At 42.5% G+C, this 27021-nt stretch overlaps 1 protein-coding gene across 2 annotated transcripts in view; it reads left to right on the top strand.

The window, feature by feature from the left end:
- The first annotated feature begins 19654 nt into the window (after window positions 1–19654).
- ENPP6 (ectonucleotide pyrophosphatase/phosphodiesterase 6) overlaps window positions 19655–27021 on the top strand; it is a 68138-nt gene continuing 60771 nt past the window's right edge. The window contains exon 1 of one of the 2 annotated variants that reach the window (XM_056551695.1): window positions 19655–19743. In XM_056551695.1, coding sequence (XP_056407670.1) covers window positions 19722–19743 — 22 coding nt within the window. In that variant the 5' untranslated portion in view covers window positions 19655–19721. Of the gene's footprint in view, window positions 19744–20317; window positions 20426–27021 lie in introns of those variants that run through there. The other variant, XM_056551691.1, reaches the window with a different exon arrangement.

Below are 27021 nucleotides of genomic sequence, written 5' to 3'. Positions count from 1 at the left end.
GGCCCTGTTCAGGAGATCGTGGGTGGTCTCAGCAGTCAGACCCCCTATGATGTATAATATATCACCTATTGTTCGTATAGGGGTTAATTAGGTTTCTCTGCACTACTCCTTTAAAGAAGATATCCAGTGGTAAAATCAGCAGCATAGGGGATAAATGTCTGATCACTGGGGAGTCTGACCACTCGGACCTCCCGTACGAGGCCCCGTCTCTTCTGTGCTAGAGAGATTTTCATACCCAGCTTGTCAGCTGGTCGAAACACGCCCCCTCCATTCATCTCTATGAGAGAGGCGGAGACACAAGAACACTGTCATGTTCATAGAGATGAATGGAGGAAGTGTGTTTCCACCAGCTGACGTGCTGGGTGCAAAACTTTATTTCCTTGAGCAGGGAGATTGCGGGAGTCTCCAGCGGTAGGACTCCCTGCGATCAGACATTTATCCTCTATCCTGCAGATAGGGAATACATTTCTTACAGCTGGACATCTTTAACACTTTTAGTTTGTCATCTACAGAGTCATATGAGGGCTATTTTTTTTATTTTTGTATTAATTTTTTTTGCAAGCTCACTTATACTTTGTAATGCCATCATGTTACCATAAAATATACTTCATAACTAAAACAAATTACCAAAAAATACCAGTTTAAAATTGCTGATTTTTGATCAAATAACATCTTAGTGCACAAGGAGGCAAGGAAAAGTCAGACTGGCCAGGTCAATGCCATATGGCAAATAAGAAAAAAAATCACAATGCCAAAAGGGAAAACAGAAAAATGTGCCAAAGGACCAAAACCAGGATAGCTATGCAGTACCAAATCAGAACCAGAGGCAGAACAAACAACAGACAGAGGTCAAACCAGGAGAGTAGTGTTAGGTCCAAATCGACAGCCATAATTATAGTCAGGGATTAAGGCCCTACTTAGAATCTAGAGAAAGCTAAGTACAAAAAAAATGCTCACGAAGGCTTAGAAAGACCAATCGTACGTCTGTGGCTAGCAGTTGCCCATTTAAATAGACGCTATAGGGAAGCATGGAATGCCACCACCAGCTCTGATTGCCCAGACATCCCAGCTTCCTGATTGGTTTGAAGGGACAGAAGGTGCCATAACGCAAGGCACTTGTTTCCCTGCCAACCATATAACACTGTGTGGTAGAGGCACAGGAAACCAGACAGGACGTGGGAGCATGGCTAGGTAAGTTCCCAACAATGACTTTGAAAATTTGAGTGACCAGGCACATGTGAAACATAGGGGATGTCACATGTCATAAGAGACAACCCCATTCAGTTTGTAACCACAATGGCATTCAGCTGACGAATGGTGCTGCAGTAGAAATGTTTTGTTATAAATACAGTATGTCATTAGATGTTGTCAACAACAGGCAGAATAGAAAGTATCATCTCAACTTCTAAAAATTATTATAGTTAGTTGCTTGGGAAAGTTTCAAAAGAACTGTGGGGAAAGGGCTATTATGTAATATATAATAACAAAATACAGCCTAAAGGTACATTTAAAGGGGTACTCCCCTGGAAAACATTTTATTTATTTTTTAAAATCAACTGGTGCCAGAAAGTTAAACAGATTTGTAAATTACTTCTATTTAAAAACCTTAAACCTTCCAGTATTTATCAGCTTTTATTTGCTCCCCAGGAAGTTCTTTTCTTTTTGAATTTCCTTTCTCTCTGACCACAGTGCTCTCTGCTGAAATCAGTTCTTTTTAGGAACTGTCCGGAGTAGGAGCAAATCCCCATAGCAAACCTCTCCTGCTCCAGACAGTTCCTAAAATGGAAAGAGGTGTCAGCAGAGAGCACTGTGGTCAGGCTGAAAAGGAAATTAAAAAAGAAAATAACCTTCTGTGGAGCAAATAGAAGCTTATAAGTACTAGAAGAATTAAGTAATTTACAAATCTGTTTAGCTTTCTGGCACCAGTTGATTAAAAAAAAAAAAAAAAGTTTTCCAGGGGAGTACACTTTTAAACAAACTTTCTGCACAAAACTGATGCACTGTGCTATGTCTAGGTAAGGGCCTTAGGGGGCAGTGCACGACACAGAAATTCTCACTTTGGCGGTCTTTAATTCGTAGTGCTGTGTGCTGCCCCTTCAAGCCCCATTACTATACATTATATAACTTTTGCCTGGGGAATTCTTTTAACCACTCGTCTTCTCCTCCTTTGCAAGATTCAGAATAGAATTTGCTTTTAGAATGCTTTTTTAAATATTTTATTCCAGTTTGAGGATTTCGAAGAACTTGTATAAGTAAACAGAATATTCACTTTTGTTGCATCTCAACATTCGCTGTCTATTTTAAAATAAGAAATCGCATCTAAAAATATCAGAGGAGGAGCAGAAGCCTCCATAATGAGGACATACGTGGTATAGTCACCTCCGGCAATTATCTTGCTGCCGATATGCCACTGTAGCCGTAGGTTCTTCGTTTTGTCTTTTTTTTTTCTTCTTCTTCTTTTCCCTGACATAATAAAATGTGTTGAGGCTGGGAGATACTGCAGAAGCAAATCATCTTAGAAATGTATCACATATATTGACAACAAGAGGGATCTGTGATGTGTTACAAAGCTTTTTGACAGGAAAGGAGGTGAAATAAAGTTGAAATCCAGATCTGTTCTGCTGAGTGAGTTTATAAGAGCAATTAGTGACTGGCAAGTCAGGTAATAAGGCAGCAGGAGTTCACAGAAAGTTTACAAGCTTCAGAAGATTTATCATTTATGATGAGACAATCTGGAAGCCTTTCTACTTTGCATTGCTAGTGTTTCTAGCTGACTGTAGCAGTTATGTTTAATTTAGGTATTTTTATCTAATTTCCTTTGATAAAACATTGATGAAACACTGAAATGCCTCGGTACTATATGTGAAGTTCGTTCTTATAAGGGCCTTCGTACACTGACAAGCAGTCAATGATAGAGAGGAGTTGTTGTAGTATAATGATCCACGCCACATATAGCATCAATGCCACAGCAAATAAATAGTACCGCAAAATATGAAGAGCAGCGGAAATAATTCATGAGAATCTGGATACATCAGAGAGTGACTGTTTCTGTTATAAAGGAGGAAAGATCTTCTGTATTACTTATTGATTACATTTGTGGTAAGCGATGTCCTTTAAGGGCCAACCCCCCCACTGAGATAGGCATTAATGAGTCTTTGGAGACATGGAGGTTTTTCTGTAACGGAATACTTTATTTAGTTGGGTTACTAAGGTCAATGCATTATAACATTTTTATATTAGTTGGCATGAGCACGCAGCTTGAGCTAAATATGGGGGATTCGGTTTCCCTTGGGTAGATTAGGTAATAAAATGTTGTCGTTAATGAAGTGTTGAGGAACTTTATGAATGGAAATGGTGCTATAAACTGACATCCATCCTTTACACAAATAAATGGTCAGAATTGAAAGAAGAGAAAGTTTAGAAAGGTTTGTAAAGCTAATGGAAAGCCTCGCTCTTTTCAAATTATCATTTATAATAATATAGGAATGATGGCTCCACCATATGGACATGTAATTTACCTGTCCTAAACCACATGTGGACATCGACATTTCTCTAAGGCTGCATTCACATCTCGTTTTTTACATACGGGTGCCGGATCTGGCTGGGGGAGGGGAAAACCAGGCACTCCCATACCCCAGCTGGATCAGCCCATAAATCCATTTACTTTAATGAGCCAACCGGAGTCAAACGGTGACTCCGGTCGGCTCAGTTTTGACCCGTATCCAGTTTTGTGACCAGACCTAAAACCGTAATACTCTACGGTTTTAGGTCCGGTTGGGAAACTGGATACGGGTCAAAACTGAGCCAACCGGAGTCACCGCTTGACTCCGGTCAGCTCATTAAAGTAAATGGATTTACGGGCTGATCCGGCTGCCAGATTCCTCTTGATATTTTATCATTGTATTTTAGTCTATTTTTAGACTTTGTGATTTCAATAAACATTATTATTCATAATTTTTTCTACAAATGACTCCATTGGTTCTTCTTGTTTTGCATATAGTATAGGAGTTCATTCAAGTGCTAATATAATTTGGGGGGATCATACTTTACTTTATATATTATCAATATTATATTATACTTTACTCCCCCCCCCTGTGCTTGTGATTTTTTGATCCGGCTGGGGTACGGGAGCGCCCGGTTTTCCCCTCCCCCAGCCGGATCCGGCACACGTATGTAAAAAACGAGATGTGAATGCAGCCTAATTCTGCATCCTAAGTTTCTACGGGGTCAGGAATGGGAATTCACCTGCAAAACTCTCCCTTTAGTAAAGAATGGCACACAGACTTCCTGCACATAGAACAAACAACTAAAAGTTACTCTAACAGCATGAGCTAAGAATAGTCTGGTGGGTTTCACCACAGTCTTACCTCTATTCCAACAATGCAATCTCCAGACCCAATAGAGGATATAGGCATTGCAGGTTGTAGGACCAATACTAGTCCCAGCAGAAATGAATTCACAATCTTCCTTTTGCATTTCGTGTATGATCAGGAACCACTGTTCTAGGGGAATCCACACAAGCAGAGGCATAAATAGAAAAGGTTGGGCCCCACAGCAGACTTTTGAAAGGTACTCCCACCCCCTTGTTATAACGATAGAATGCAGAACTATTACATGCAGTAACTTACAGGTGACATCTGCTCTCCAGATATTTTCATCAAAGTAAGACCTACATGATGACTTCTAAAGACTGTAAGTTCTAACACATAGACCTAAGCTCATGATCCCATCTCTTATACAGACTCTGCTCATGGCCTCTGTCTTTCACATAGACTCCTTTTCATTTCCCTCCTTCTCTCACATAAACCATGTCCACCTGTCTCAAACATAGGTCACCACTCATGGCTCCTGTCTCTCACATAGACTCTACTCCTAGCCCCATCTCTTACATAGACTCTGCTTCAGCCCTGTCTCTCACATAGACTCTGTTTATTGCCCTACATCTCTTTTAAGCTGAAAAGGCCTTTTGTGACATCATCAAATGTCCCTAAACATCTATGTAACAAGCAACAGGTGTGGGCCCACTGTACCTCCAATGGGTTAGGCTTTGGGCTATGTTCTAGAGCGGAGTCTAAGCACCTCCTGGGTTTTTACCCTCTATCCAGCTTCTGGATGTGGAAGCTGGTCTTTGTTACCGTGTCGTACACTGAAGAATCCAAATAATCAGGAAAATGAAGCATGTGACAAGTCCAAGTTGTGGTTTCCTGCCTGCAATCTATGCCATTCTCCCCAAATATGGTGAGAAAAGCACATGTACATATATTCATGTACTATGCAAGTGTGTATATGTAAATTTTTATGGCTGGAACCCATAATCTTGTGTATGCCCATGATTTGGTATAATTTTTGTTCATATATAAATGTAACACTCACATTTCAGTAGACTGGAACACTGATGATAGTGGATCCGCTGGACCTGTGTGGTAGATGACTCGGACCCTACCAGGGAGCGGAGTCTAAGATGCCGCTGGTTTTCACCAGAGCCCACCGCAAAGCAGGATGGACCTGCTGTGGCAAGCGGCACCCAGGTCGCTACCCCTGGCACGGCTCGATCACACAGGCGGCTGAGGAAATTCGAGGCACAGGTGGGATAAGGCAACTCGTGGTCAGGATAGCAGAAAGTCAAGGCTGGTGGCACAGTAGTGTAGTCAAGAATGTAGCAAGTGATCAGTAGGCAGGCGACAAAGGAGCAAGGTCTGGTCACGGAGCAAAGGGTATGATACACGGCAAGGCAACTCTCAGGAACGCAGTAATAAATCAATAACATTAGTTACATTATAGATCTACTATGTAAGGAGCATGTACCATACAGGGTGTCTTTTCTAAATTATTTTACCAGTGATATCTGTTGCAATAGTTCCACTATCATGCAATATGGACATGTCTGTATGGACAATATTGTTGTTACCCACAGAAAAGCTCCACAATGCTCCCTGAAATAACAAAGTGTACCAACCGTCAAAAAAAACTTTTTATATAATGTAGATAAGACCATTGTATGTATATTTGTAATATACACTGGTTAGAAAATGTGTATATTTTTGTCCCTACAGCTATTGTCTGTGTGTCTCTGTGAGGAGACCAAATACATGGTGTTTGTGGACAAGCAGGGCTCTGTACACTGAGGACAAGCAGGGCTCTGTACACTGAGGACAATCAGGGATCTGTACACTGAGGACAAGCGAGGCTCTGTGCACTGAGGACAAATGGGGCTCTGTACACTCAGGACAGGCGGGGCTCTGTGCACTGAGGACAAGCGGGGCTCTGTACACTCAGGACAAGCGGGGCTCTGTACACTGAGGACAAGCGGGGCCCTGTGCACTGAGGACAAGTGGGGCCCTGTACACTGAGGATAGGCAGGGCTCTGTGCACAGAGGACAGGCAGGGTGCTCTGTACACTGAGGACAAGCAGGGCTCTGTGCACTGAGGACAGGCAGGGCTCTGTACATTGAGGACAAGCAGGGCTCTGCGTACTGAGAACAAGTAGGGCTCTGCGCACTAAGGACAATCAGGGCTCTGTACACTGAGGACAAGCAGGGCTCTGTGCACTAAGGACACGCAGGGCTCTGTGCACTGAGACTCTGTGGCATGCTCCCAGCTCTCAAGCCAGGAGCCTACACAGTGTCCTGCCCTCACTTCCTGTATTTGGTCTCCTCATAGAGACACACAGGCAACAGCTGCAGGGACATAATTCTTTAATCAATGTATATAACAAATGTACATGTAATAGTATAATCTACATTATATCAAAAGTTAATGACAGGTACACTTTAAAAGACGAGGAGGAAAAAATGAAAATGCAAGAATTGAAAAATCACTGCCTCATTAAAGGGTTAAAAACTGACAAAAATAATAATGAACAAAATTTACTGAAAACCAGACATTGCTTTTGAATTGTGGTTCAACAGAATAATTTAAAAAAAACAAGGTAATAAAACTAACCTGGACAAAAATAATGGTCCCTGAATTAAAAATGTTGTTGTATAACCTTTTGAGGCAGTCACTGCAGTCATCCTGCAAACTTTTCCAGCTGTCTCAGGTGCGTTCTTCAGACTGCATGTTTGACCTCCTTCCACAGATGTTCAATACAATTCAGATCAGCGCTGCTTGGAGATGGTCTTATCGCCCTTACCTTTTTCATGCTTGTCTATAATTTTATATCTCCTGAGACACCTCTCTCCTCGGCTTTCTGTGGTTCATGTTTAATGTGGTCTACACCATAATACCAAACAGCACAATGACTACTTTTCACACTATAAATAGCTCCCATTGGCCTTTGTGGGTACTTCTTTGTGCATTTCCATGGCTCTCTTTAAATAGTATTATTGGTAGCTGGATTTTCAAAGGTGACTCCACACACAAATCATTGTGTTTCCGCTCGTCAAAAGCAGTGCATCTTTTGCGTGAATGAAAAAACCCTATACAGTGATCCCCCGACATACGATGGCCCCGACATATGATTAAATCGACATACGATGGCCTCTCAGAGGCTTTTTATGTCGGGGGCATCGCATCAAGTGCTATCCGGCAGCGCAAAATGCTTAAGCTGCTGCCGGATAGCACCTTAATGTTCCCCGTGTGGTGCGGTGAGTATTACTTACTCCTCCACGATGCTCTGGGGTGCCCTTCGGGTCCAGCGCTGGTCCTCCAGTGTCTTCTCGGCCCTCTCCGATGACGTCAATACGCTGCTGCGCACGCCGTCCCGTCATCCAATGGGAACGGCTTACGCAGCGGCGTAATGACTTCGCTATGTAGGCCCAGTAAGGCCTTGCGGAAGACAGCGGAGGACCAGAGAAGACCAGGAGAGCCCAGCAGAGGACCGGAGAAGACCAGGAGAGCCCAGCAGAGGACCGGAGAAGACCAGGAGAGCCCAGTGGAGGCCCAGGGACACCATCGGGAGAGGCTGGACGTGGTCCGGAGCGGCGGGGACAGGTGAGTACAGCTTCCTATACTTTACATTGCACGAATCCCTCAACATACGATGGATTCGACAAACGATGGCTCGTTTGGAACGAATTACCATCGTATGTTGAGGGGCCACTGTATATTTTATGTATTTTTTTTAACAGCATATTCATGTGATAATTGTAGAGATAAGAGAAACCTAGGATGCTGTAGATCACTTAAATGGGTACTCTGGTGGAAAAACAAAATTGTATAAAATCAACTGGTGCCAAATAGTTAAACATATATGTAAATTACTTCTATTTAAAAATCTTAATCCTTCCAATACTTATTAGCTGCTGTATACTACAGAGGAAGTTATATAGTTCTTTTCTGTCTGACCACAGTGCTCTCTGCTGACACCTCTGTCCATGTCAAGAACTGTGCAGAGTACAAGCAAATCTCCATAGCAAACCTCTCCTTCTCTGGACAGTTCCTGACATGGACAGAGGTGGACAACTTTAACCCCTTAAGGCAGTCCCGGGCATTGTACAGCCAACAGTCAGCACGGGCCGGTCAGAGCCATTCAAAGGGCCGTACAATGCCCAGGTCTGCCTTAAGGACTCAGGAGGACTCTGCTCCCGTTCTATAACGCGGTGCTGTGCACTATTAACCCTTTAGACGCGATGTTCAAAGTTGAACGCCGCATCTAAAGTGAAAGTAAAACATTGCCGGTTAGCTCAGGGTGCTGTTCAGGATTACCACGGCGAAATTACGGCATCCCGAACAGCTGTAGGACAGCAGGAGGGTCCCCTTGCCTCCTGGTGTCCGATCGCCGAATGACTGTTCAGTTCCTGAGATCCAGGCATGAGCAGTCAAGCAGCAGAATCATTGATCAATGGTTTCCTATGAGAAACCATTGATCAATGTAAAAGATCAGTGTGTGCAGTGTTATAGCCCTCCATGGGAGCTATAACATGGCAAAAAAAAAAGTGAAAAAAAAGTTAATAAAGATCATTTAACCCCTTCCCTAATAAAAGTTTGAATCACCCCTCTTTTCCCATAAAAAAAAAACCTGTGAAAATAAAAATAAACATATGTGGTATCGTCGCATGCGGAAATGTCCGAATTTTTTAAATATATAATGAATTAAACCGCAGGGTCAATAGCATACGTGCAAAAAAATTCCAAAGTCCAAAATAGCATAAGTCCGATCAATACAAAAATGGTACCGCTAAAAACTTCAGATCATGGCGCAAAAAATGAGCCCTCATACCGCCCCATATGCAGAAATATAAAAAAGTTATAAGGGTCAGAAGATAACAATTTTAATCATATTAATTTTCCTGCATGTAGTTATGATTTTTTTCAGAAGTACGACAATATCCAACCTAAATAAGTAGGGTATCATTTTAATTGTATGGACCTACAGAGAAGGTGTTATTTTTACCTAAAAATGTACTGTGTAGAAACGGAAAACCCCAAAAGTCACAAAATGGCGTTTTTTCTTCAATTTTGTCGCACAATGATTTTTTTTCCATTTCACTGTAGATTTTTGGGTAAAATGACTAATGTCATTACAAAGTAGAATTGGTGGCGCAAAAAATAAGCCATCATATGGATTTTTTTCGTGCAAAATTGAAATAATTATGATTTTTTTAAATTAAGGAGGATAAAACGAAAGTGCAAAAACAGAAAAACCCTGAGTCCTTAAGGGGTTAAGCATACTAATTTTAGTTAGTTATAATTTTTTTTAAAAAGTAGTAAAACAAAATGAGACCTATATAAATTGGGTCTTGTTGTAATTGAATGGACATAAATAATAAAGATGAGTAAATATTGCTAAAGGAAATAAAATGGCTATTGCAATACCCATTATTTTTGGAGACATGCCACAAAACTGCATCCTGGGAGTGCAAAATCACTGAGCACTTTTTTTGTGCTGTTTTTATTGACAAAAAAGGGCATAAATAAGTTGTGCGGAAACTTAGCCTTATGGCAATTTTTCATTCAGTTTTTTTGCACCAAAGCCAAAATAATTTTCAGAGGGAATGAGAAGTATAATGCTCACCAAAATACAAGCTGAAATACCTCATGTGAACAAAGGGAGAGTTTACATTTGGCAGATTTAATGCAGAAATTCCTGCAACTAAAAATCAGGACCCTTTATCTGAACAGCAATATTCCCATTTTAAGGATAAAGAGGAAGGGGGTATAGATCTTAATATGATAATGCAGACTTGTGAATGTGATGCTGTGACTGGGGAAAAATTGCATAAATGCTGTAATCTTCTTCCTTTAACCTTCTTTCAAAAGTATCACATTTAGTGTATTTTTTACAAGTTCCAAAGTGAAAAACATATGATTATACTTAGTATCAGCCACTAGATGGAGATGTTGTTAAAGATTACAAAAATACCTTTCACATAGATATTTTCATAGCAGCAGAACACAGGAAGATTCTCATTATATGTACATAATGATAAACCTAAATATAATACACATAGTAAAGAATGTTACAATATATTTCCAAGACAGGCACATTGATTGTATCAGGAATTTCATATTGTTTATGTAGTGTCATTATATTCCATAGCACTGGACAGCATTATTATTGTTACATCATTCCATGTCACCAATAGGGCACACAATTTAAAGGGAATCTGTCAGCTCTAGATCATGCTTAGAGCTCAGTGTCTAGGAGGTGCCATAGAGGCTGTGCTGAGCCACAGGAACTATAATCTTGTTTAAAAGGTGTATTCACACACAGAATCCTCTGCAGATCCTAAATTGCAAATTCTGCAGTTGCTGAATTGAGGTTGTATAAAATGGCAGATTTTACAACTGCTAATGTACAATTGCAGATCCGCAGCTTTAAACCCACAGCAGATCCAGTGTCTTCTATTTTTTCATCTATGGACACATATGAGGGCTTATTTTTTTTACATGACCAATTGTACTTTTTAACCCCTTAAGGACTCAGGGTTTTTCCGTTTTTGCACTTTCGTTTTTTCCTCCTTACCTTTTAAAAATCATAACTCTTTCAATTTTCCACCTAAAAATCCATATTATGGCTTATTTTTAGCGTCGCCAATTCTGCTTTGCAGTGACATTAGTCATTTTACCCAAAAATGCACGGCGAAACGGAGAAAAGAAAAAACGCCATTTTGTAACTTTTGGGGGCTTCCGTTTCTATGCAGTGCATATTTCGGTAAAAATTACACCTTATCATTATTCTGTAGGTCCATACGGTTAAAATGATACCCTACTTATATAGGTTTGATTTTGTCGCACTTCTGGAAAAAATCATAACTACATGCAGGAAAATTTATACATTTAAAAATGTCATCTTCTGACCACTATAACTTTTTTTTATTTTTCCACGTACAGGGCGCTATGAGGACTCATTTTTTGCGCCGTGATCTGAAGTTTTTATCGGTATGATTTTTGATTTTTGAATTTTTGATCGGACTTTTTGATCACTTTTTATTCATTTTTTAATGGTATAAAAAGTGACCAAAATACGCTTTTTTGGACTTTGGAATTTTTTCGCGCGTACGCCATTGACCGTGCGGTTTAATTGAGATATTTTTATACTTCGGACATTTACGCACGCGGTGATACCACATATGTTTATTTAATTTTTTTTTACACTGTTTTCTTTTTTTTATGGGAAAAGGGGGGTGATTCAAACTTTTATTAGGGAAGGGGTTAAATGACCTTTATTAACACTTTTTTTTTACATTTTTTTGCAGTGTTATAGGTCCCATAGGGACCTATAACACTGCATACACTGATCTCCTATGCTGATCACAGGCGTGTATTAACACGCCTGTGATCAGTGTTATCGGCGCTTGACTGCTCCTGCCTGGATCTCAGGCACGGAGCAGTCATTCGCCGATCGGACACCGAGGAGGCAGGTAAGGGCCCTCCTGGTGTCCTGTCAGCTGTTCGGGACGCCGCAATTTCACCGCGGCGGTCCCGAACAGCCCGACTGAGCAGCCGGGTCACTTTCACTTTCGCTTTAGAAGCGGCGGTCAAAGCTTCTAAAGGGTTAATACCGCACATCGCCACGATCGGCGATGTGTGGTATTAGCCGCGGGTCCCGGCCGTTGATGAGCGCCGGGACCTACACGATATGATGCGGGATCGCAGCGCGATCCCGCTTCATATCGCGGGAGCCGGCGCAGGACGTAAATATACGTCCTGCGTCGTTAAGGGGTTGACCCCTTAACGACGCAGGACGTAAATGTACGTCCTGGTGATGTGGTACTTCACGCACCAGGACGTACATTTACGTCCTGAGCATAACCGCGGGCATCGGAGCGATGTCAGCATCATGCGCGACAGGTCCCGGCTGTGGATTGCAGCCAGGGACCCGCCGGTAATGGCAGACACCCGCGATCCCGCGGATGTCCGCCATTAACCCCTCAGATGCCATGATCAATACAAATCACGGCATCTGCAGCATCGGGTTCACTCAACAGGATGATCGGATCGCCCGCAGACCAGAGCAGAAGATGACCGATAACCCTGATCAGTGCTATGTCCTATACATAGCACTGAACAGGATTAGCAATCGAATGGTTGCTATAAATAGCCCCCTATGGGGACTATAAAAGAGTGTAAAAATAAAAGTAAAATAAGTAAAAAAAATTAAGTAAAAAAATGTGAAAAACCCCCTCCCCCAATAAAAACGTAAATTGTCCCATTTTCTCTATTTTACCCCCAAAAAGTGTAAAAAAATTATTTTATATACATATTTGGTATTGCAGCATGCGTAAATATCCGTACTGTTAAATAAAATGTAAATGATCCCGTACGCTGAACGGCGTGAACGTAAAAAAAAAAAAAAGTCCAAAATAGCTGCTTTTTTATAACATTTTATTCCCAAAAAAATTTATCAAAAATTTTATACGTTTTGTATAAGCAAATATGGTATTAATAAAAAGTACAGATCATGGCGCAAAAAAATGAGCCCTCATACCACCGCTTATACGGAAAAATGAAAAAGTTATAGGTCTTCAAAATAGGGGGATTTTAAACGTACTAATTTGGTTAAAAAGTTTGCGATTTTTTTTTAAATAATAGAAAAGTGTATAATCATGGGTATCATTTTAATCGTATTGATCCAGAGAATAAAAAACACGTCATTTTTTCCATAAATTGTACGACGTGAAAACAAAACCTGTGTGTTTTCTTTTTAATTTCCCCACACAAATAGTATTTTTTTGGTTGCGCCATACCTTTTATGGTAAAGTGAGTGATGGCATTACAATGGACAACTGGTCGCGAAAAAAATAAGCCCTCACACTAGTCTGTGGATGAAAATATAAAAGAGTTATGATTTTTTGAAGGGGAGGAGGAAAAAACGAAAGCGTAAAAATAAAATTGTCTGAGTCCTTAAGGTCCAAATGGGCTGAGTCCTTAAGGGGTTAATGGCACCTTTCACATTAGCACAAAATGTACAATGAAACACAAATCATTTTTATTTTTCAGGGGAAATTGAAAAGAAAACCACAGTTCAATTTTGAAATGGATTTGAGGGGCCTTCATATTAGAAATACCCCATAAATGACCCCATTATAAAAACTGCACCCCTCAAAGTATTCAAAATGACATTCAGAAAGTGTGTTAACCCTTTAGGTGTTTCACCAGAATAGCAGAAAAGTGAAGGAGAAAATCCAAAATCTTCATTTTTTACACTCGCATGTTCTTGTAGACCCATTTTTTTTTATTTCTACAAGGTGTAAAAGGAGAGAAATCACCCTAAAATTTGTAACCCAATTTCTCTCGAGTAAGGAAATACCTCATATGTTTATGTCAACTGCTCTGTGGGTGCACTAGAGGGCTCAGAAGGGAAGGAGCGACAATGGGATTTTGGAGAGTAAGTTTTTCTGATAGGGTTTTTGGGGGGGTATGTCACATTTAGGAAGCCCCTATGGTGCCAGAAGAGCAAAACCCTACATAGCATACTATTTTGGAAACTACACCCCTCAGGGAACGTAATAAGGGGTACAGTGAGCCTTAACACCCCACAGGTGTTTGATGACTTTTCGTTAAAGTCGGATGTGTAAATAAAAAAATTTATCACTAAAATCTTGGTATTTCCCCAAATTTTACATTTTTACAAGGGGTAATAGGAGAAAATGTCCCCCAAAATTTGTAACCCCATCTCATTTGAGTATGGAAATACCCCATGTGTGGACGACAAGTGCTCTGCTGGCGCACTACAATGCTCAGAAGAGAAGAAGTCAGATTTGGCTTTTGGAAAGCAAATTTTGCTGAAATGGTTTTTGGGGTGCATGTCACATTTAGGAAGCCCCTATGGTGCCAGAACAGCAAAAAAAAAAAACACACATAGCATACTATTTTGGAAACTGCACCCCTCAAGGAATGCAACAAGGGGTACAGTAAGCTTTAACACCCCACAGGTGTTTGATGACTTTTCGTTAAAGTTGGATGTGTAAATGAAGAAAAAAAAAATTTGCCCCCTAAAATGCAGTTTTTTCCCCAAATTTTTGATTTCTTCAAGGGGTAATAAGAGAAAATGGCCCCCAAAATTTGTAACCCCATTTCTTCTTAGTATGGAAATACCCCATGTGTGGACATCAAGTGCTTTGTGGACATCAAGTGCTTTGCTGGCGCACTACAATGCTCAGAAGGGAAGGAGCGCCATTGATCTTTTGGAGAGAGAATTTGGTTGGAATAGAAGTCAGGGGCCATGTGCGTTTACAAAGCCCCCCGTGCTACCAGAACAGTGGATCCCCCCACATGTGACCCCATTTTGGAAACTGCACCCCTCACAGAATTTAATAAGGGGTGCAGTGAGCATTTACTACCCACTGGCATTTGACAGGTTTTTGGAACAGTGGGCTGAGCAAAAGAAAAATTTAATTTTTCATTTTCACAGACCACTGTTCCAAAAATATGTCAGACACCTGTGGGGCGTAAATTCTCACTGTACCCCTTATAACATTCCGTGAGGGGTGTAGTTTCCAAAATGGGGTCACATATGGGGGGGTCCATTGTTCTGGCACTATGGGGGCTTTGTAAACACAAGTGGCCTCCAAATCTGGACAAATTTTCTTGCCAAAAGCTCCTTCTCTTCTGAGCATTGTAGTTCGCCCGCAGAGCACTTTACATCCACATATGGGGTATTTTTATACTCCGAAGACATGGGGTTACAAATTTCCCTTGTGAAAGTGAAAAATTTAGGGTAACACCAGCATTTTAGTTTTTATTTTTCGTTTTCACATCCAACTTTAACGAAAATTCGTCAAACAAATTCGTTGTGAAAATAAAAAGTATGGGGCAACTCCAGCATGTAAGTGTAAAATTTTTTATTTTTTTCACTAACAGGTTGGTGTAGACCCGAACTTTACCTTTTCATAAGGGTGAAAAGGAGAAAAAGGCCCCCCAAAATTTTCCCGAGTACGGAAATACCCAATATGTGGTCCTAAACTGTTTTCTTGAAATATGACAGGGCTCCAAAGTGAGAGAGCACCATGTGCATTTGAGGACTAAATTAGGGATTGCCTAGGGGTGGACATAGGGGTATTCTACGCCAGTGATTCACAAACAGGGTGCCTCCAGCTGTTGCTAAACTCCCAGCATGCCTGGAAAGTTTTGTAACAGCTGGAGGTTCTGTTTTGGAAATACTACCATACGATACGTTTTCATTTTTATTGGGGGGGGGGGGCAGTGTAAGGGTGTATATGTAGTGTTTTACCCTTTATTTTGTGTTAGTGTAGTGTTTTTAGGGTACATTCACACAGGGGGTTTACGGTGAGTTTCCCACTAGGAGTTTGGGCTGTGGTGGAAAATTTGCCACAGCTCAAACTTGAAGCAGGAAACTCACTGTAAACCCGCCAGTATGAATGTACCCTGTACATTCACCTGGGGGGCAAACCTCCGGCTGTTGCAAAACTACAACTCCCAAAATGCACTGACAGACCATGCATGCAGGGAGTTGTACTTTTGCAGCAGCTGGAGGCACACTGGTTGGAAAACCTTCAGTTAAGTTATTTTCCAACCAGTGTGCCTCCGGCTGTTGCAAAACTACAACTCCCAGAATGTACTGATCGCCGAAGGGCATGCTGGGAGATGTTGTTATGCAACAGCTGGAGGTACGCAACTACAACTCCCAGCATGGTGAGAAAGCAGTTTGCTGTTCGTGCATGCTGGGAGTTGTAGTTTTGCAAAATTTAGAGGGCCACGGTTTAGAAACCACCGCACAGTGATCTCCAAACTGTGGCCCTCCAGATGTGGCAAGACTCCAAATCCCAGCATGCCCAGACAGCAAAAAGCTGTGTGGGCAATGCTGGGAGTTGTAGTTTTGCAAGATCTAGAGGGCCACAGTTTAGAGATCACTGTACAGTGATCTCCAAACTGTAGCCCTCCAGCTGTTGCAAAACTACAAATCTCAGCATGCCCAAATAGCATGCTGAGAGTTGTAGTTTTGCAACATCTGGAGGGTTACAGTTTAGAGACCACTATATAGTGGTCTCCAAACTGTAGCCCTCCAGATGTTGCTAGCCAACTCACTGGCTTCATTAGTCTGCAGCACATCATCGCCGTCCGCCAATCACCACCACTGAGCGTCGCCTCCGTCGCTGCCGATGGTAAGTGGACCTCTGGCGCCGATCACCGACGGTTCCCCTGTTCTGCCCACACTACTGTAGGTGGGCAGAACGGGGGAAACAAACTTTAAAGGGGTACTCCGGTGAAAACCTTTTTTTTTTTTTTTTTTTAATCAACTGGTGCCAGAAAGTTAAACAGATTTGTAAATTACTTCTATTAAAAAATCTTAATCCTTCCTGTACTTATTAGCTGCTGAATAATACAGTGGAAATTCTTTTCCGTTTGAAACACAGAGCTGTCTGCTGAATCACGAGCACAGTGCTCTCTGCTGACATTTCTGTCCATTTTTAGGAACTGTCCAGGGTAAAAGGAAATCCCCATAGCAAACATATGCTATGGTATGGTATGGTAAGTGAGCTATTACATCCCTGTTCACTCTGGTGTGGTGCTGTGCGGTGTCCGTTGCTGCCGTGGCGCCGTGTCTGCGGGGGGGTGCGGCCCATGGACTGGTTTGAGTGGCATTGGGGCTGCTCTGCCAGTGGGTCGTTCCCCCCTGTGGGCATTGGCGTCGCGGCGGTGGTGGTCGCCGCCTGGTGCTGCGCCATTTTATGCTAGGGACGTTAGGGACCCACTCTGGATAGGTGGCCTTGACGTGGCGAGTGGGCTTGTACTTTTTGATCAAAAATGTATACTAACAACCTGTTAGTTTTTGATATTATGCTGAGAAGCAATCAGATCATTATATAAGATTGTAGATGTGCACCATGTCTGTTTTTCTACCCGAATTCACACTGTGATTTCTATCCCCTCCTTTTTCTTTGTTTTAACATGTGCTGCACTCTTCCCCACCCCCTCAGCCCAACCCTATATAAGCAGTAGTTAGCTGCACATGGGCCATTTCTTTCCTAGCTGCCTCCCAGTCTGACTGGGAGAGTATGGTAAGTGAGCTATTACATCCCTGTTCACTCTGGTGTGGTGCTGTGCGGTGTCCGTTGCTGCCGTGTCTGCGGGGGGGTGCGGCCCATGGACTGGTTTGAGTGGCATTGGGGCTGCTCTGCCAGTGGGTCGTTCCCCCCTGTGGGCATTGGCGTCGCGGCGGTGGTGGTCGCCGCCTGGTGCTGCGCCATTTTATGCTAGGGACGTTAGGGACCCACTCTGGATAGGTGGCCTTGACGTGGCGAGTGGGCTTGTACTTTTTGATCAAAAATGTATACTAACAACCTGTTAGTTTTTGATATTATGCTGAGAAGCAATCAGATCATTATATAAGATTGTAGATGTGCACCATGTCTGTTTTTCTACCCGAATTCACAGCAAACATATGCTGTTCTGGACAGTTCATAAAATGGACAGAGATGTCAGCAGAGAGCACTGTGCTCGTGATGTCAGCAGACAGTTCTGTGTTTCAAAAAGAAAATAATTTCCACTGTAGTATTCAGCAGCTAATAAGTACAGGAAGGATTAAGATTTTTTTAATAGAAGTAATTTACAAATCTGTTTAACTTTCTGGCACCAGTTGATTTAAAAAAAAAAAGTTTTTCTCCGGAGTTTAACTCCCCCCGCCCCCGATCTGCTATTGGTCGGTGACAACCAATAGCAGAGATAGAAGGGGTGGCACCCTTGCCATCTCACTCCTAGTTCTTCAGGAGGATCGTGGGTGTCTTGGACAACCCCGATCCCCCTTATTTTCCAGGTCACCGGAGACCCGTATGACCCGGAATCGCCGCAAATCGTCGGTGTGAATTCACTGTCGATTTGCGGCGATCGCCAACATGGGAGGGTCTCAGGACCCCCCTGGGCATTTGCACGGGATGCCTGCTGATAGATATCAGCAGTCATCCTGGTCCGGTCCCCGCCCGGCGCTCGTCGAGGACCGAAATTCCCATGGGTGCCCTGGGTCCTTAAAGGGGTACTCTGGTGTAAAACTTTTTTTTTTAATCAACTGGTGTCAGAAAGTTAAACAGATTTGTAAATTACTTCTATTAAAAAAATCTTAATCCTTCCAGTACTTATTAGCTGCTGAATACTACAGAGGAAATTATTTTCTTTTTGGAACACAGAGCTCTCTGCTGATTTTATATGCAATCACTAGATTGCATTTACTGTATAATACGATGCCTATTGCATTTCATTATACAGTGTGATCGGTGCTCCAATGATACAGCCTAGTTTTGCTCATCAGACCCCTGCGATCACTTCGTGGGGTCCGATGAGCACCCTGAGTGGAGTGGGATTTAACACTTTAGACGCTGTGATCAGCATTGATCACTGCATCTAAAAGATTAACAACAGGGAGTGTCGGGATTGCCACTCCCCATCATTTGCAGTGAGTGGTACTAAAAGTATCCTCCAACGGGTCGACGGGATTCAAGATGCTGGACACACAGAGTGAAGGGATCTCAAGTTTAATCCCCCATGATGCAACGCGTTTCACAGTAAAACTTCTTCATCAGGCATGATGAAGCAGTTTTACTGTGAAACATGTTGCATCATGGGTAATTAAACTTGAGATCCCTTCACTCTGTGTGTCCAGCGCCTTGAATCCCGTCGACCCATTGGAGGATACATTTTGCTTATACATTACATTTGGACGTGGAGTGGCTGCCGGCACTCAAACCAGTACTTTTATCCATAGTTACACTTGGTGGAGTGTAACTAGATGTGGTGAGCAGATTCTTTACTACACCTATGCCGTTTGATAATGGTATCACACTGAGCGCTGTCTGTGTTTTGTTTTGGCTACTGAAAGTAGCAGTCACTCACCATCTATGAAGAAAGCAAACCTCCTGCCCTTGCTTCATAGTCACTTATCGTTCCAGGGTGTACATTTACGCCCTGGTGCGTTAAGTCCCAGACAGCAAGGGCATACATGTATACCCGATATCATCTAGGGGGAAAATATACCTTGTAACTTAGGAGTCCATTGGGCAGTACTACTTAGTAATTAACAGTCTTACTTGTTGGAGTGTGCTTACATAGTTATCAATCAGAGGTAAGGCCCAGCCCACTGGACTCCGAGGCCAAAAATATCCTACTCTATAATATGTGACTGGCAGATTGCGACAGGTTTTGATTAATCTCTCAGGATATTTATAAATATAGCCAGAAACCACAGTGCCTCAAGTAGTATTAGAATAAAATATAAATCAAAAACAGTCAGCGCTCATTCCAAATCCAATTATGTAAACGAATCAACAATAGGTAGACTCACCTGGTGCACATGGAAGTTCACCCAATTCCAAGAGTGATGCTCCATGACACCCATCAGCCTTCAAGGTATATAATAACACTTTACTTCTCCCAGAATTCACTCCGTGGGGTATGGAGGGCACGGCAGATCCCACAAATTGTAGATAGCAATTTGGGCTTCCAAACAATGTACAAGAAAAAGAAAAACCACGCCACCAGTGCTCAGGGGAAGGATAAATCATGAAGACAAAACCAAACTTTAGTTATATTAAACTAACTTCACTAGGGGGGACTGCCGATTCACCAGCCAGACACCTCCCCCCTCAAGGTAAGCATCTATAATAGACCAAAATGTTGTTCTTATTGGTTATCTCGGTTAGAGGCACAATGGATTCAATCTGAGGACATGGATTTCTCAATTTAATGATTTAATATAACAATGAAGTAAAAATGAAAAAACAAAGTAATCTATATATAAACTCAATGGTAGAGATTTATCAAAACCAGTGCAGAGGAAAAGCTGCCCAGTTGCCCATAGCAACCAATCATATTGCTTCTTTCATTTTGCAGAGGCCTATCCAAAAATGAAAGAAGCAATCTGATTGGTTGCTATGGGCAACTGGGCAGCTTTTCCTCTGCACTGGTTTTGATAAATCTCCCCCAATGTGTGTGTATCTGTGTATGTTCCAGCATCACGTCCAAACGGCTGAAGATATTAAAATGAAAGTTGGCAAACGTTACTTATATGTCAACAGCAAACATAGGATAGGTAATTTAACCCTTACTCACCCCCATTTGTTTAAAGTCCCATACAAGTCTATGGGAAATATATGTTACAGCAAAACTTCCAAACGGCTGGAGATATTTCGATAATACTTGGTCACATGTTACTTATATGTCCACTTAAAATATAGTATAGTTAATTTAACCCTTAACTACCCCCATTTGTGAGGGTCAGGGTTTTTGTTTAACCCCTTACGGACGCAGGGTTTTTCCGTTTTTGCATTTACATTTTTTCCTCATCACCTTCTAAAAATCAGAACGCTTTAAATTTTGCACATAAAATTCCATATGATGGCTTATTTTTTGCGCCACAAATTCTACTTTGCAGTGACATTAGTCATTTTACCCAAAAATCCACGGCGAAACGGAAAAAAAACTAATTGTTACACAAAATTGAAGAAAAAATTTCATTTTGTAACTTTTGGGGGCTTCCGTTTCTACGCAGTGCATTTTTCAGTAAAAATAACACCTTATCTTTATTTTGTAGGTCCATACGGTTAAAATTATACCCTACTTATATAGTACGGAAAAAAATCATAACTACATGCAGGAAAATTTATATGTTAAAAATTCTCATATTCTAACCCCTATAACTTTTTTTTTTTTTTCGCATACGGGCTGGTATGAGGACTCATTTTTTGCGCCGTGTTCTGAAGTTTTTATCGGTACCATTTTTGTATTGATCGGACTTTTTGATAGCTTTTTATTCATTTTTTCATGATATGAAAAGTGACCAAAAATACGCTATTTTGGACTTTGGAATTTTTTTGCCTGTACGCCATTGACCGTGCGATTTAATTAACAATATATTTTTATAGTTCGGACATTTCCGCACGTGGCGATACTATATATGTTTATTTTTATTTACACAGTTTTTTTTTTATGGGAAAAGGGGGTGATTCAAACTTTTATTAGAGAAGGGGCTAAATGACCTTTGTTAACTTTTTTTTTCAGCGAGATAGGGGCTCGATTGGTCAAGCCTGTAGCTCAGGCTTGGAGCAATCAAACCCCGATGCGGCGCGGCGGAGACAGGTAAGGGGACCTCCGCTCGCGTCCTAGCTGATCGGGACATTGCGATTTTATCGCGATGTCCGGATCAGCCCGACTGTGCTGCCGGGAAGCGTTTACTTTCACTTTTAGACGCGGCGGTCAACTTTGATCGCCGTGTCTGAAGGGTTAATAGAGCGCGGCACAACGGTCTGTGCCGCACGCTGTTAGCCCAGGGTCCCGGCTATGAATAGCAGCCAGGACCGACCTGGTGTGATGCGGGGTCACGGTGTGACCCTGTTTTAAACACTGGGACCGGGCATTGGGCGTACAGGTACGCCCTACATCCTTAAGGGGTTAAGTCCCAGGCAAATCAATAGGAAATATATGTTCCCACATAACTTACAGCTGGAGATATTTCAATAATACCTGGTCACATATTACTTATATGTCATATAAAAAATATGATAGTTAAATAACCCTTACCTACACCCTTATATAAAAGATGGATTTTTGTTTCTAAGTCCCATGCAAGTATATGGGACTTCTGTTACCTTACTCAACAAGCTCCGCTCTGCATCTCCTGGTGAATGTGTCAGTCCGGCTTGCAAGCCACACCCCATCTCACAAAGACACACCCACTATTTAAGCCCCACCCCTTTTATTATCTACCCTTTATGTGCACCGGTCTGGCTTGCAAATCACCCCCAGTCCCACAAAGCCACGTCCCCTTCTATTTTTAACTTACAATATCTTCATCACAAATCAGTCTCACCTGAGGACAGATTATGAGGTCTGATATGAGGATGGGATAAGAGGACGGGATGTGAGGATGGGAGATGAGGTTGAAATATGAGGATGGAATATGAGGACGGTATAGGAGTTCGGGATATGAGGTCAGGATGTGAGCACAGGATATGAAGTCGGGATATGAGAACAGGATATGAGGTCAAGATAGGAGGTCGGGATAGGAGGTCAGGATAGGAGGTTGAGATATGATGTCGGGATATGAGGTTGAGATATGAGGACGGGATATGGGGTTGGGATATGACAACAATATATGAGGACTGGATATGAATTCTAAAGCTTCCTCCTTTGTGGATTTTCCTCCCCAAAAAGGATTAGGAAGGAAAAACCGGGCAACGCCGGGTACTCAGCTAGTACATATATAAACTAGGACGTCTGCAATGCATTTTTGGGGGTTCAAATGTCCTCCCCCCCTTCCTCAGGCATAATATACAGGCACAAAACGGCATCTTATATACATTATTTAAAGTTCACTCCTCCTCCCTCACGTGGAACGCTGAAAGCATCACAATCCAGATCTCCTTAGCTGGATGAGACACCCACTGAGCACTTTTTCCAAGTTCCGGACCCGACGCAGTAACAAATTCGTCAAGTCCACCCTATGGAATGCATACAGCGTTCCACGGACCTTGGGCAGACGCGACAAAATAAATTGTCAAGTAGTATTAGGCTATATTCACACTTTGGAATGTCCGCATGGAAAATCTCTGTGCTGACATTCCAGAGACTGCAAGGGAATGCGCCGTCTCATATGCATTCTGTTAAGTCCGTTAAAAGAATGAACAGGTTCAGAAATCGAAAATTCCGAGGTGTGAACATGGCCTTAGGATTTCCACTAGTTTGAAGGAAAATACAACCTGTGAGTAATATATATATTTATGAGGGAGGGAGTGGGAAGTGGGTTTAAATAATGTAGAACTGAAACAGAGTTGAACAGAAACAAAAGTCTTAAACCTTGGTATTCAGATTTGGATTTTAGGAGCATGTGTGTTGCACGATAAAGAACTGGGAGTTAAAAAAAAAATTAGGATAATGACAGGTAACTAACAATTATACCAACTCAACTTTTTATAGTATAGAAATGGATGATGCAAGAACCAAAAAGAAGCAAAAGAAATATATCTCATTCACAAGACTAATATAGTGTAACTCCTCTGAGGAGCCACTAAGCCCCCTTCATCAGGACTACAATCGGGTATGCAAAACTAGGATGGTCGATTAGAAGTAGATGTCAGGATGTCAGTCACTTTATCACGATGACCCAATACTGGCATAGATTAGAAATTGAAAATTGGACCACTATATTAAACTATATAGGTATGATGTACACCAAATAAAAGACAATGGCCCTGATTTACTAAGAGTGGAGTGTAGTTTTCTTTGTGGTTTTTTTTTTTCCCAACAGATTTTTCCACAGTATTTACTAAGGTTTCCCTACATTTTCCACTTTTCCCTACACTTTGCTTTTTTTACACAAGCTCTGATCTGTCGGGTTTTCCTCAGCTCAATTCCACCTCATTTTCTGTGGAAACCTTAGTAAATATGTTGGGATTTTTCTAGTTTTTTCAGTAAAATGGAGAGTTACCATATTTATCGGGGTATACCACGCACCGGCCAATAACACGCACCCTCATTTTACCAAGGATATTTGGGTAAAAAAAGTTTTTTACCCAAATATCCATGGTAAAATGAGGGTGCGTGTATACCACGATGCACCCCCAGGAAAGGCAGGGGGAGAGAGGCCGTCGCTGCCCGCTTCTCTCCCCCTGCCTTTCCAGGGGGCAAGAGCCCTGCTGCCGGCCCTTCTCTCCCTCTGGGTATCGGCGCCGCTGCCCGTTTTGTCCCCCTGACTATCGGTGCCGGCGCTGATAGGCAGGGGGAGAGAAGCGGCGCCGACAGCCAGGGGGAGAGAAGGGGCAGCGGCGCCGGCAATGGGTGCCACTGCCCCTTCTCTCCCCCTGGCTGTCGGCGCCGCTTCTCTCCCCCTGCCTATCGGTGCCTCCCCCCATCCCCGGTGGCATAATTACCTGGGTCGGGTCCGCGCTGCTGCAGGCCTCCGGCGTGCGTCCCCTGCATCGTTGCTGTGCACGGCGCGGCGCACTGACGTCATGCGCCGCGCCGTGCAGCGCATAGCAACGACGCCGGGGACGCATGCCGGAGGCCTGCAGCAGCGCGGACCCGACCCAGGTAATTATGCCACCGGGGATGGGGGGAGGCAACGGGGCAGCGTCGCCGGCAATGGGTGCCGCTGCCCTTTCTCTCCCCCTGACTGTCGGCGCCGCTTCTCTCCCCCTAGCTATCGGCGCCGGCACCGATAGTCAGGGGGACAGAACGGGCAGCGGCGCCGATAGCCAGGGGGAGAGAAGGGCCAGCAGCAGCGCTCTAGACCCCAGGAAAGGCAGGGGGAGAGAAGCGGGCAGCGACGGCCTCTCTCCCCCTGCCTTTCCTGGTGGTGTATCGGCGTATAACACGCACATAAACTTAAGGTTAAAAAATTTTAGCCTAAAAAGTGCGTGTTATACGCTGATAAATACGGTAGTTGTTTTTTTGTTTTTTTCAATTCTGGCGCAGACAGAATTTCTGGTGCAATGTGCCAGAATCTGGCGCACAACCCAACAAAACATGTCAGGTTTACAATAGTAAGTCAGGGCCAATAAGTCATTGAAACCACTTAAAATATATTTTATTTCAATAATAATAATGATAAAAACAACTATATGTCAGGTGTTTAGAAGAAATCCAAATGTTGCAAGAACAGTACCATAATAACAAATCTCTTATGAACGTCAGAATAGGTAAGTGTATTTTAAGTGCATTGTGTAGTCCTTACAGGTGCGTCTTTACAAACCTGTTCCCATTTGGTATAACACAATGGTGGAGCCTAAAAATTCCTAACAGTTTTCCTTTGAATGGACAATAACAGGGAGGGGAATACTTTGAGGTGGTGCAGACTGATAGTTTGTGGTATGTTTGAATGAATTATACAATATCTCCATTATCTAATTTTATTGCTTTTTCTAAGGTAGATCAGACTTTCACCATTTACCTGCTTCAGTCTTTAAAAAAAAGTGCTAGGTCCCAATTTTATGTACCTGCATATGTATATGCAAAATAAGCTAACTGTGCTGCTGTGTTGGGCTTCTGGGTTTGGGGACATTATTTCACTGCTCGGCCAATCAGTGGCTGAGGTTGGACCGCACTTTGGTAGCTAATTGGTTGAGTGGGCCTGTGACATCACATCCTTGAACCTGGAAGTGGAGCACAGTAAGGACTGGAGCACCATAAAACCAGACGCAGCATGGAAGTGAGGAAAGTAGCAGAGTGTGTGTGTTTATTTTTTTTCAACTACCAAATCCCTGAGCAAATGTATATAAACCTTGCTGCCCAGATAAGCTCTTAAAATAAAAGCTTAAAGGGGTACTCCGATGAAAAAAAAAATTTTCATATCAACTGGCTCCAGAAAGTTAAGAAGATTTGTAAATTACTTCTATTAAAAAAATCTTACTCCTACCAATACTTATCAGCTGCTGATGTTGAGCTGTTCTTTTCTGTCTGACCACAGTGCTCTCTGCTGACAACTCTGTCTATCTTATGAACTGTCCAGAGTAGGGGCAAATCCCCATGGCAAACCTCTCATGCTCTGGACAGCTCCTGACATGGACAGAGGTGTCAGCAGGGAGCATTGTTGTCAGACAGAAAACAACAACTAAACGTCAGCAGCTAATAAGCATTGGTAGGATTAAGATTTTTAATAGAAGTAATTTACAAATCTGTTAAACTTTCTGGAGCCGGTTGATATGAAAAAAAAAATAGTTTTTCAACAAAATACCCCTTTAAGCTTTTATTTTAGGTTAAAATAAAAGCTTAAAGGGGTAATGACCACCTCTTTACAAACTTCCACCAATCATTTATATTGACCCTATAAATAGTTGCAGGCCCCCTCTCTGTACCCCTATATAGTTTAGGCCCCCCTCTCTGTGTTCTCAGTCCCCAGACATACTGCCTTGCTTTGGTGCTCCACAGCTCCTCCGGTCCAGGGTCGAGATCTTCTGCTATGGAGTTGGTCCCCAGAGCAGAGGAGCAGTGTAGCACCAAAGCTAAAGCAGTTTTTACTGTTCCGGACACATGTTCTTCTGTTCTTCTGATGTCCTTCAGCACAACATCACCTTCATGATGTAGCAGACATGCTTGTGTGTGGCACGTCTGCTATCTCCGTTCACACATATACTTACATATACTGGCATATATGCTTTTTAAAATCAGGCAGCATGAGTCATGGCCACTTTAAGAGCAGCGATCAGCTAAAACTGGGACATAGGGACAGTGGTCCCAAAACTGGTCACCCTGTCTATGACACTCCCCTTGCTTTTACCTCAAACACTCAGAAAGCAGAACAGAAACTCTTCTGACAGACTTATCTCACCTTTGAGTAACAGCTTAATGGTAGGAAATTTCTACTTAAAGCTCAACTCCAATTAAGCTTTCCAGCATCACATAATAAATTGCTTTGTTAAAGGGGTTTAAAAATAAATAAATAAGTAAATAAAATATGGCCAGGCTGCCTGCTTAAACAAAATGAAAAATACTTACCTTCCTCGGCCCCCTTGTAGTCTCTGGTATTTCTGCTCCCAGTCCCTGCAAAGTTCTACTTCCTTGAAGTGAAGTTCACCAGAGACGGAGTGCTAGGGTCGGCACAAGACATTTCCCCGTAGCCAATCACTGGCCACAGCGGTCCCATCCTACAGTCCCATCTAAGCCAGTGATTGGCAGTCTGACTTGTCGAGCCAG

Source organism: Hyla sarda, chromosome 1, assembly GCF_029499605.1.
Source record: "Hyla sarda isolate aHylSar1 chromosome 1, aHylSar1.hap1, whole genome shotgun sequence".
Taxonomy (NCBI): domain Eukaryota; kingdom Metazoa; phylum Chordata; class Amphibia; order Anura; family Hylidae; genus Hyla; species Hyla sarda.
This window is presented reverse-complemented; position numbering and strand designations above follow the sequence as displayed.